Source organism: Symphalangus syndactylus, chromosome 8 (assembly GCF_028878055.3).
Source record: "Symphalangus syndactylus isolate Jambi chromosome 8, NHGRI_mSymSyn1-v2.1_pri, whole genome shotgun sequence".
In the NCBI taxonomy this organism is placed as follows: domain Eukaryota; kingdom Metazoa; phylum Chordata; class Mammalia; order Primates; family Hylobatidae; genus Symphalangus; species Symphalangus syndactylus.
Genome location: NC_072430.2, coordinates 21,912,286 through 21,925,296, shown reverse-complemented (window position 1 = coordinate 21,925,296; position 13,011 = coordinate 21,912,286). Strand labels below are relative to the sequence as shown.

Genomic DNA, 13,011 nt, shown 5'->3' with positions numbered 1-13,011 from the left:
TCTTTAGCCTTATTTAAGACTACATCTAGTAAGAATGGAAGGCTATTTTGACATAAATCGAATTCATTACATTTGAAAAGCCATTTTCCTAATTTGTAAAGGCTCCCTTCCACCAATTTAAGTTATGAAGGTTTTGTGTGTGTGTGTGTGCGTGTGTGTGTGCGCTTTTCAATGAAACTCAAAATAGTAGCCCTCTCAAAAGAGTCAAACCTAGAAATCACAAACAGCAACTTTCTCTGAAATCCACAACCCACTTTGAAAACAATGGGGTATTTCCAAACATTTTAAAGTATACTGCTGAATTCTCTAAATAACTTAATGTTCTTTGAAAGCATCATGTAAGACATTTAGGTCAGAACATCAAAGCACACATATTGACAGCAAAAAAATACAAATTTACTGTCAAAGTTCCCAGTCCTTGGCAACAACAGCAAACAGGAAGAGCTGACACATAATCTCAAGGCAGAAATGCCTGTCTGCTACTTTCTGTGGAAACAAGGTTAGATTCTTGAACTCACAGGTAATGGTACTTATAGAGAATTCTTACTCTTGCCCATTCCTCTTTACTGCCATTTGTTCACTTAAATAGGTACTCTCTGCAAGGTACTACAAAAAACACCAAAGACTTAATATTGTTTTCAACTAATCTCATTAAAGCCGAGTCAATCGGAAGTGCATACCTGTCTAAGACCACCAGGTCAGTTGCAGTTTCAGCATTACTCTTAAGAATTTTCTCTAGTTTCTGAATCTTTTCTTCCAATTCCTCTGGATCACATTTCCCATTTAAAATGGAAGCGGTTAGTCCCAAAATGCGAGGACATGATGGACAATTTTCACAGAGCTAACATGATAAAAGATACTGACAGTAAAGGCTTCATTTTGCAAGGCCATAACAAGAGAGACATCGCCATATTAAAACATATCAAAATCACTAACAAATGGTAAAAAAAGAATTTGGTGGAAATGCCACTATACCAAGGACAACATAAAATTACTCATAGAATTACTATAGTTTGTTTAAAAGATCTGTTTTTCAAAAAGGCTCAATTAGATACACTATGAAAATTATACAGAATTTATTATGATGTTTAAAAGTTTTAGATTTAAATGAACATTAATTTAATATTCATTCATTCATACACTGCAGCCAAACTCCCAATATTGATAACTAATATTATTGCTTTTGAAATCTAAAAAAAAAAAATCTGCATTTACTAAATAGTTTACCAAGAATTACTAAGACTTAGGTCTAAAACTTACCTTCATAATTTCTCGATAGGGGTGGTCTAGGATTGCAAGATGACACTCATCAAACACCAAAAGGTTAATGTCTGACAGTGATAAGTAACCATTTTTCAAAACATTCAAGGCGACATAGCAAGTCATAATGAGAACCTAAAATAAAATCAACGTCAGTAAACAAACAAGGCATTCACTGCCTGGATATACTTACATAAAATCAGATCATAGAGCCATTGTATCATAAGTGAGGATTAAGGAATTCATTAGTCAAAATTAAAACTAAAATACTAAATACATATAATTTTATACATCAGAACTAAGAAGGAAATCAGGAAAGCATGGGAAGAGTAGAGAAAAAATATCTTGATAATGGAAAGCATGTCTTGATGACAAATCTAAATTTACTTCAGGTTCTTAGATCCCCACAGCCATATTATGACTGATGAGATCTGTCAATTTAGGCAAATCACACAACAATTCACACTTTTTATTTTTTTCTGTTGAACTGACATGGTTTTCTGGAAGAAAACCCAGACTAAATGTTATTTTTGTAGCCTATCATTATGTGGATATTTAAGTGCTTTATTAATGAGGACTTATCCCAGTATGTGACGCACACTAGTAGGCTGGGCTGTTTCAGTTCAGTGAGGAAGTGCCTCTTAACCACTGTGTATCCCCCAATGACCAACACACCAAAAGCCCCAGTACATGCTGGCTACATGCAAACATGTAAGTTAGAGGAGCCTCCAGCACATGCTGGCTACATGGAAACATTCAGTTAGAGGAAGTCTCTGTCAAAGACCTAAACAGCTCAAGCAAGAAATTTCTCCAGTTCCAAGACATTTAACTCAAGGGTAAATTTTTTAAAGCGCATCATGAGCAAGTTGGAAATACGTCACAGGAATTTGTGTTTTTCAAGCAAGCAGATCACGCTGAAAGCTATTTCTTTTCTACAAAGTTAAGAGCAATAAAAATTAGTAATTTATTCGTTTTTTGTTTTTTGGGGGTTTTTTTGAGATGGAGTCTCACTGTCACCCGGGCTGGAGTGCAGTGGCGCGATCTCAGCTCACTGCAAACTCCACCTTCTGGGTTCAAGCAATTCTCCTGTCTCAGCCTTCCAAGTAGCTAGGACTACAGGCGCACGCCACCACGCCCGGCTGATTTTTGTATTTTTAGTAGAGACAGGGTTTCATCATATTGGTCAGGCTGGTCTTGAACTCCTGACCTCAGGTGATCAACCCACCTCAGCCTCCCAAAGTGCTGGGATTACAGGCGTCAGCCACTGCACCCGGCCTTTATTTGGTTTTAAGGTAAGACTTACAATAAGATATAGTACATCAGGACTAGCTTCTAGGCTGATTAAGTACAGGAAATTACTTTTCAAACCTAAATCAGACAACCAAGGCTACAGATCATCTTACAAACCAAGTCAAGAACTTGTAGGGATTTATAAAGTGAAATTTCTCTACAAGTCTTACCTGGTGCTTAGTAAACTCTTGGTTCCATCTCTCTTTTGTCCAAGATGCATTTACTTCTAGGTTTGAGTATTCCCCAACCTTGAGATCTGAATGAGTTCTGACAGCTGACACTTGTTGAGCAACCTGGTTTGCTAATTACAAATATAATACTCCATGTAAATATGAGAAATCTTGCCTAGATGGCTCTCTGGACTACTAATGATTAACAGTCTACAGAAATCCTTATTATTATATTAGACCTAACCAACGTTTTTGACAGCCTCTTTAAAACCACAGTTCCAAGGTTATCCTCCAAAAAAATGGCACCTACTAGACTTGCCACCTCACTTTTTGTCACTCGCTTCAGAGAACCCTACACCACCTTTCTTCTTCATAGCTGATTTCCTCTAAGCCACCCTCCTGTTTTCTTCAATAAAATCAGATGGAAACAAGACAGTCTAATATGTATTTAAAGCATATAGTTAGTTATACTGAGACAACCTAAAAAAAGAGCAGTGACATGAATATATTAGTGCCCTACCAGCTTAGGTTCACATTTTGTATTTTTTATTTTTATATATAATCCAAGCATATAAAAAACCAGTATTTTAAACTCTTAACTGAATATCTAATTTCTAAGCAGCATGTAATTTCATTAATACAACTGATATAGCAAAATCGTAAGTACAAAAGTTAACTATCCATAATTAAGCACCTTTTGACATACTTGGTGAAGCTAAAACATCAAGAACAAAAATAAACGTAACAACTTAGATTATGTTCTAATGTACATATGTTCCAATACTTATGTTCCAAAAGCAATCCATTCAAACGAAATACAGAACCAGAACATTTAAGAGAAACACCAAAAAGAAACAGGACAAAACAATTTCTGCCAGAAGAGATTAAATGAGTACATTATCTGTCAAACTTTCTTCAATAATTTAGGAAACACAGAAAATCTGTTTAAACATAAAATCCCATCCAATTTCCCCTGCACAACTTGGTAAAATAATTTTTTATTACCAGAGTTGACCAAGAACACCGTCCTTTTTCCATTTCTGCTGAAGTCTCCCCTGATCTGATAGGACAGCTCTTTAGTGAGTAGTACTGCAATAAATGTCTTCCCTGAGCCAGTGTTTAAACAGACGATGGTATTATGATCCAGAGCTGCTTCAAGCAGTTCGACCTAGAAACATGGTGAAAAAAAAGTTATGCACTTCTTACCTAAGTATAAAATTTATAAAATTGGATTTTATTTTAAATCAGGAAATTTCACTATTCTCTAAAATCGTCCTCCAATAAATTTACAAAAAACCCCCACAGTCTACGTCTTTATATGAGAATAACTCAGAGGAATAAAATGTCTGCTATATACAGCTGTATTGTGTAAATATGTGTTGAAATGGCATTTACCGTTTCTTTAAGCATTATTTTTGTATACACAGAATACTTCTTTAGAATAACATGAATGACTAAACTTAGAGTAATCGTGGTTCTGCCAGTTCATGGCTGAACATTTTCAAACTAATCTAGGTTCCTACCCAGCTCACTAGGACAGACACATCCAAGTGAGTATTAAGGAACAGTGAGGTTTTCAGAGGGGGAAAAAAGAAACTTCACAAATACAACTATCAAATCCAATTACCCAGCAGATGTTAGAAAAGAAAAGGACTATTAAGAATAAAAGTATTTTAAATGAGAAAATTAATCAGAAGTGGGAGGCCTGAAAGGGTAAATGAGTTTTATATAAGTTGTGTCAACTATATGCTAATGTATTCCATTTTAGTGAAGAATGCTCCAGTATTAGTGTTCGCATTAGTACCTGATATTTTCTTGGCGTATAAATGTTATCATGAATTGCTTCTTGTTGCCATGGCAGTCCAAAGAAAGGACCCATTGGTGAGGAAGCAGGGGTCATGAGCTGCAGGCCTGCCATGCTGAGGGGTTGCAAAGCAGGGCTTTTCATTCATCCAGTGTTTCTTTCATTGCATTTTTGTTCTAGCACAGCTTACTACAAAAGGGAAAAAGAATACCATTACACAACCATGCAGGGTTAAAAACAAAAGAAAGCACAGAAACAAGAGAAACATCAGAATATCATTCCTATGAGCCATTCAAACTCTTCCTATAATTGTTTTAGCTTTTTCTTGATCTAAGAGGATCATTTTAGGAGTCAAGCATTCTGTACCTTACCCAGTGATTCTACGCCTAGAAATGTGTCTTAAAGAATGAATCAAGCAACTGCACAAAGAGATGTACATGAATATTTGTTGTTGCATTATTACTTAAAAATAAGAAATAACTTTAAAATTTACTAGTAAAAAATAAGCTACATAAATTATGGTATGACTATATAATGGAATACTTTGAATCCATTAAGATTATAACACATATCTATAGTTCCTGACATAGAACAATGTCCATAATAAACCTTTAAAAGAAAATATGTACAGCATGATGCCTTGTTAAATATACGTACATATATAAAATATGTAAATATACACATAAATAAATTTTGAACATTCTTTGTATATTCTATGATGTTATTGATAAAATGATAATGTATGGAAGGCACTTAGTACTGTGCCTGCACCACGAAAGATTTAGACACCTGCTAAAATTGTCATTTTATCAATAGCCCATGAACATAGGCCTTTTTCTCAATTGACAATCTATTATAAATGCACAACTGACCAACTATTTAAATATGTATCTTTAAAATTATACATATTCTAGATAAATTAAAACAAATGACACCACTCTGTGAAATAAAAATTTTTTCATGGTATCTAAGCACTTTCTATATTTCATATAGTTTTTCCCACAGGTAAATCTGATTATGTAAAACGATAAAAATGGAATCTTTAAAATTCCTACCCTTCAAACAGAGGGTCAGGGATTCAAATATCTGTGTGAAAGCCTACCACTGGCTTTACTGTCAGCAGGACTTCCTCGCCCCACAGGAGGGAATTTCCTCTCTTGCACTGCTTTGGAGTGTTCATTGCTATTACTCTATGAAACTGGAAGAGATAATTCAACTCTCTGTTACTTAACAACCAAAACTTTTGAATCTCCTGACATGTTAAGTACAACACATGACTTAAGTTGTTGCAACTATTTCAACAAGAAGTCTCAAGTGTAGGGTCTCTTATACAGCACAATACTGAATTCTAATTTGAGAAATTAATTCTGTTGACAAGAATTCAACATTCAGCTACCATAAAGTACTATCTCAAGTAAGCAGTGCAGGGGCACCCCACTGCAGGAGCTGAGAGCCCAGTAAGACAGCACGTCTGTGGGCCTGACAGCACAATCACACTCATCATCTTTCTGGAAGGGAACAAGCAAAGTACCACAGAGTACTTTATGAGATAATATTAACCCATAATTTCCCTGGATCAAAGAGAACTATGTTCTTCATGAAAAATAATCTGCTAATTCTCTGCTGAATCAAAGCCCCAACAGCCATTCCTTTTACCCTAATACCCAAGCCTAGTACCCACTTTCCCAAATTCAGCAAGCCCTCAGGACTTGCAGGCTCATCAGTTAAACTTTTTTCTTAATACAACTGCCAAGAACCCTATGTGGAAGTCTATTTTACCAAAATGTCTGAGATCAAGAGGCCACTCTGAAGGCCCAAGGCTAAGATCTGCGGGTCCCATCACTGACCTTCCCACCTGGAATCAACTCTTGTGATACCTCCACAATTCTTCTTCATGACTACAGACTGCATACTGTCTAGGACTATTCACCCTTAAGCCTGACCCTTCACTTTCACCAACCCAAATGCTAATCCTAGACTTATTAAAGACATGGTAGAAGGTACCAAGAAACAAGTCTAAGTTCTGATGATGGATGAAAATATAAAACAAAGGAGAAAAGAGGGCAGTGATGTAAATACCCAACACATCTTCTCCTACTTCCAGAAACCAGGTATGTCCAGGAACCAGCAGCACCCCCTCCTCCCTACAACTGTCACCATTTCTTCTCATATAGATAACATTAGTAATAACAATAAATAACTCTAGAAAAATAGTCTAAAAATAAATTAGGAATGTTTTATTTTTTAAAGCTGGGGAGGGTATTCTTCAAAAATGTCAATGCCATAAAATACAAAGAAAAACTATGAAAATGTTCCAGATTAACAAAGACTATATGGATACACATGGACATAAAGATGGAAATAACAGACAGTGGGAACTCCAAAGGGAGGAAGGTGATAAAGGGGGACATGGTTGAAAAACTACCCATCGGGTACAATGTTCACTATTTGGGTAACGTGCACACTTGAAGTCCAATTCCCACCAGTATGCAATATACCTGTGTAATAAACACACACACACACGTACCCTCTGAAATCTAAAAGAAAAAAAAGAGACTATAAAGAAACATGACAACTACATGTAATACCTGAACTTAGACTGGATCCTATCTGAAAGAGAAAAATGCCATAAAGGACTTTTTTTTTTTAATTAAAATGGACAATATTGGAGGTATACAGTGTGATGTTTTGACACACATATACGCAGCGAACTATTATAGTCAAGCTAACTAACATATCCATCTCTTCACATAGCTACAATTTTTTGGTATGGTGAGAATTCTTCAGATCTACTCTCTCAGCAAATTCAAGTATTCCATACACAGTTATCCACTACAGACCCCATGTTGTATGCTGGATCTCATTCCATGTAACTGAAACTCATTCCATGTAACTGTAACTCTGTACCCTTTCACCAACATCTCCCCATTTTCCCCACATTCTACGCCTTCTCTTTTACTCTGCTTGTAAGAATTCTACTTTTTTCAGTTCCCATGTGGTATCATGCAGTATTTGGCTTTCTGTGCCTGGCTTATTATCCTTAGTATTACATCCTCCAGGTTCATCTGCATTTTTGCAAATGGCAGGATTTCCTTCTTTTTAGTGCTGAATAATATTCCCCCATGTGTGTTTGTGTATGTTTGTGTATTGCAATTTCTTTATCCATTCATTTGTTGATGGACACAAGATTGTTTCAATATTTTGGCTATTATGAATAATGCTGCAAAGAACATAAATAGTGATCTCATTCATAAAGGACATTATTGAATTCATTTTTAAAACGAGATAACAGCAATGTTAAAATTCCCTGAAGTTGATATAACTAACTGTGGCTACGTAAGACAGTACCCTTATTGTTAGGAAATATACACTGAAGTATTTAGGGGTAAAGAGCTATGATACATGTAACCTATTCTCAAATGGTACACAAAAAGAAGTGGGGCAAAATGGGTACAGCACATATTTTTGTCCTATTATTCTTGCAACATAAATCTTTTTCTTCATTTCCTGCTCAAATATAAATAAATACTTCATTCCTTTATGTATTCAAAAGCACAAGGACAGGTGATTCTGGCTAGCTCTCAAATACTCCATTTCCTCCACAGGTAATAGCCATGCTCAACTCTGCGTGGTCTCAGTCAAACAGTGGCTCACTGAAGTCTTCAAGGATCCAGTTTCTTTTTTTCCTTTTTTTCACCAAGACTGAGAATCACTCGATCACTCAGGCTGAGTGCGGTGGTGCAACGATGGCTCACTGCAGCCTCAACCTCACAAGTAGCTGGGACCACAGGTGAGCATTACCACAACTGGCTAATTTTTAAATTTTCTGTAGAGAGGGTCTCGCTATGCTGCCTAGGCTCTAGTTTCTTATTTTCTGCCATCTGCCAGTCACCCAACCCTAAGCTGATGGGCATACAACTTACCCTTGGCCAGAAGAATTGGTTCATGCTCACCCAACAGCAAAAAATTTAGGACTTTCATTTGATGGTTGAAGAGAAGCAGTTGTCTTTCTTTCCCTCTAAAGATGACTCATGAAATTATTAGCCCCATTTGCTGCTGCAATTACACTACACAGACCCATGAAAAGACCCAGCCTTACGATGAAACCAGCACTGCAGATGGCAAAAATAAAGAATCTGGGTCATTGATGACATCAATAAACTGCTGGATCAACCAACCTCAAAGCCCAGCCTAACAATGGACTTTCCCATTAACTGAGCCACCAATTCTTTAACTATCCAAGCTAGCTTGAGTTGAATAGTCTGGGATAAAAGCAAACCAAATGACACTCTCTAAATCACTATTATCACTTCCTGTAAAAGGTATAAGTAGAAAAGAGAAGAGAAAAGCAAAGAACAGATATGAACAGAAAGGTAAGGAAAAAAGGAAAGAAGGGAAAGAAGAAGGAAAGAAGGAAAAAGGGAAAGGAAGGGAAAGGGGAAAAGGAAAGAAAAGGGAAAGAGGAAGAGGAAGGGGAAAGGAAAAGGGGAAGAGGAAGAGAAAGGGGAAAGAAAAAGGAAAATGGAAAGGGGAAGGGGAAGGGAAAGGGAAAAGAAAAAGGAAAAGGGGAAGGGAAAGGGGAAGAGGAAAGGGAAAGGGGAAGAGGAAAGGGAAAGGGGAAGGGGAAAGGAAAAGGGAAGGAGGAAGGGGAAGGAAAAGGTAAAGGGGAAAGGGAAAGAAAAAGGGGAAGGGAATAAGGAAGGGGAAGGAAAAGGTAAAGGGGAAAGGGAAAGAAAAAGGGGAAGAGAATAAGGAAGGGGAAGGAAAAGAGGAAGGGGAAAGGGAAAGAAAAAGGGGACAGGAAAGGGGATAGGGAAGGGGAAGGGGAAGGAAAAGGGAAAGAAAAAGGGGAAAGGAATGGAGAAGGGGAAGGGAACGGAGAAGGGGAAGGGGAAGGGGAAAGGAAAAAAGTCAGGGAACAAAGCAGAAAGCCATCAGGTCACAAATATTGAGATAATGAACAAGTACTGCAGCCAGATCCCAAGCAAGGTGAAAAGCTTTGTTTGTAAGGGAAAAGTCAAGGGTCTTTAGACTCCAAGAAATCAGGGATGAGCTCTACCAAGAAGCTTCTTAGACTTTGAAAATTTTCTCCTTATTTGTCCTTAGGAATATTTTTTTCACTTTCTGCTATCAGTAAATTCTTTTTGAAACTGCAAAGCCACTTGTTTCAGAAACAAATTGAGGAAAAATCTGGACGGTTCTCCCTCGGCACAAGAGAGGGAGAGAGAGAGCGTTTCCCTGGCCTGCCTGTTTTCTCCTTCGCTCTCATAAAATCACAAAGGAGAAAACAGGCAGGGCAGGGAAGCTGGCCCAAGACCAACAAAGCCTCAATTCTATCTGGAAAATAAGCCCTAGACCTCCAATGTTTCTCAGGCCCGGTTTCACCTCAAGACACCAACTTCACTCAGTGTGTGGATACTATTCCTACAAACCAGCAGGTAAAGAGCTTGGAAAAGGAGGAGCTGCAAATTCACTCAGTGTCCAGCTTCTGTTCCTGGCATTTCAAAAGACAGAGTTTTTTTTTTTTTTTTCTTAGCAAACACAACATTTCTCATAAATGCCCTACCCCACCCTAAAACTTTCACAGGGTTTAGAAAAAATGATAGGTAGCTGGTTTCTAAGAATCAATCTGAGAATAAAAGTAAAAAAAAAAAAATCAGAGAAATGAAAGGTATACACTTATCAACATTTAGGCTCTAAATAAAGAGAAAATAGATACATGATATAGTAAAAATAAATATCGAACAATAAAGAAATACAGAAATAACATCTGTAACCAAAAATACCTGAAAAGATTAAGCTTTCTATCAGCTCTCACAAAAAACCATGTGTAAGAAAATAATACAAACTATTGGAAGGCAATTCATTAAAAAGTTGATATTTAAAAAGGAAATTAAGCAAAGCACTACCCTCTGTGATATCTAGTCCCAAATGTACTCTGAAAAGTACTGCCTCCTACTCATGACTGCCTGACCTCTGCCACCTGTAACCTTATGTTCAGATTATTTGCCGGGCTTAGAATGCTATCCTACTGCTGCCTCATCACCATTTACCAGCAATTCCCATAACAGAAGAGCAATCCTTGTTGGCTGAAAGCCTATAGCGTATTATGCATCCTCCCTGACTGACCAACTGAAAGTGTTTAATCCTGTATTTCAATCCTATGTGCTCAATCCAAGTGATCCTAGCAGTTATACTACAGAGGCCTGGGGTATAGTCTTAATCCATAAAATGTACTTCTGTAATTTTATATGAATTCTTATTTAGATAATTTCTCTTAAAACTCTGGTCTCACTAAAATATGACCAATTAGACTAGAATTTCCTTGGATATAGAAGCTGCATATCTTACCCTTACCTGTATCACCCACTGTACAGAACCACATCCAGGACATGGTAAACAAAAACTGCAGGTTGTTAGAATGAAAACAATGTCCACCTGAGTGACATTAAAACCTCAAACAGCTTCTATTTGCCTTTCATAATTTCTATTACAGAATTTTACATCTATTCATAGACACACATACACAACATACACGTTATTCTTTTACTGGAGCACAGCTCCATAAGAACAAGACATGAGTCTCATTCTTTGCACCTCTTAAATTTCCTGCTACAATATTCTGTATATACATTTAAGTAAATATTTGACAAACTGAATTAGAGATTCATGAATGTCCACACAGTAATATACAGAACAGAATCATGGATGGATCAAGATATATTTCTATTTGGTTTGGAAACACACATCTATCCCACTCCTACCAGCCCTGAGAGATGAGTGCAGGAGAGAGGATGTACAAGGACATAAAGAACAACAATTTAACCCTTCCAATTATATTTTCCATAAGGTTACAATGTTTAAATTAATTTTCATTCATTTAGTGGACAATAACTGGCCCCAGTAATGCACTTTCTATTTAGGGAAAACAAATCCAAGACTTAAAATTCCAACAGGTAATCTGTAATATAAAAACAGGAAAACCTATAATTTTGCCAATTTTTACTTTCTTGGCATGTTTAAACAGATTTTTTAAACTTGGCCTTAATGAAAAGATCTGAATCCCTGCTGGCAGGTAAAGGTTCTAGTTTCACAGATAAACTGGCTACCATTAACTGCTTTTGCAGAGCCAAAAAAACTCCACATGACTGTTTTTCAACTATAGATTTTAAATTTCTTGTCAAACAACTTACCCTCATGAAACTAGTGAGGTTGTTTCATAGTTTCCACATATTATGCACTTAGAAATACAGTCATGCACCCAATAACGATGTTTTAGAGACTGACCACATATAAGACTATGGTCCCACAAGATTATGATACTGTATTTTTACTGTACCTTTTCTATGCTTAGGTATATTTAGATATGCAAATACTACTGTGTTACAACGGTATATAGTAACATGGTGTACAGGTTAGTAGCCTAGGAACAAAAGGTCATATCATATAGCCTAGGTGTATAATAGGCTATACCATGTAGGTTTATGTTAATTAAGTACACTCTATGATGTTCACACAATGACAAAATCGCCTAACAACGCATTTCTCAGAAGATATCCAGTCATTAAGCAATGCATGACTGTAATTTAGGAAAAGACAAGAAAGACAAGAATAAACTCTCTTCCTCTTTCCACATGATGAATCACAGATTTACCGTTTTAATGTTTGAGATCTCTGTGTTGCTGTTGTCTGAACTGCATTTTGACATTGTGATAGCAGTTTATTGGAAAATCACAGCATGCCCAAGCTTCTGCTCTAAAAATAAATGCAAAAATAGCCAAGTTTAAGATTCCTGTAAACTGAACAGAAACACATCTACAAGAGAGCCCTATTGATATGAAGAGTTGAATAAAAGGCCATTATTTTGAATTAAATTTTAAACAAAAGGCATTTAGATTATTTTAGGATACCAAGGCTTACCCTAAAACAAAGAACAAGAGAATAAGCTACAATAGCATGCCTAATTCCCAGAGATCTGGGAGAAATAAAAAGCTAGAGCAAAGTCCAAAAAAAGATTTCAAAGCTAATATAAGGAAATCAAAGTAAATAAAGTCTAAAGATAGTACTTTATAGAAAAATGAAAAAAAAAAATTAGCTGTTATTTCCTAAGTTCACATATACAAAAGAAATAAAGAAGGTCACCAGAAGAGGTACTTGGCTGAGAAATCCAAACAACCCAGTAGTAACTCTTTAACACAGGTAAGAAATCCATCAGCAATTCCAATTTCCCAAAATGAAATTAAAAACACAAAAGAACAGTTACATCTACACTATACACTTTTATATAATTAATTTATGAATAAAATAATTCAAGAACACTGTTAACAATGTTAATGTCGGGCAGAAATTTAAATGTGGGGTGGCTCTCTAAAAGAGATTATAAATCAAAAACTAAGAAACCATAAAATGTAGATATAAAAAGTTTAATTTGATCAACAAATACTGATTTTGTTAGATCTGACATCAGACTTGGTTTGTGCTCAGGTC

At 36.3% G+C, this 13,011-nt stretch overlaps 1 protein-coding gene across 1 annotated transcript in view; it reads right to left on the bottom strand.

Annotated features, from left to right (window-relative positions):
- DICER1 (dicer 1, ribonuclease III) overlaps window positions 1-13,011 on the bottom strand; it is a 69,472-nt gene that overhangs the window by 42,806 nt on the left and 13,655 nt on the right. The window contains 7 exon segments of the mRNA XM_055288276.2: window positions 681-841; window positions 1,261-1,395; window positions 2,721-2,851; window positions 3,726-3,888; window positions 4,525-4,644; window positions 4,646-4,713; window positions 12,179-12,279. Coding sequence (XP_055144251.2) covers window positions 681-841; window positions 1,261-1,395; window positions 2,721-2,851; window positions 3,726-3,888; window positions 4,525-4,644; window positions 4,646-4,672 — 737 coding nt within the window. The 5' untranslated portion in view covers window positions 4,673-4,713; window positions 12,179-12,279.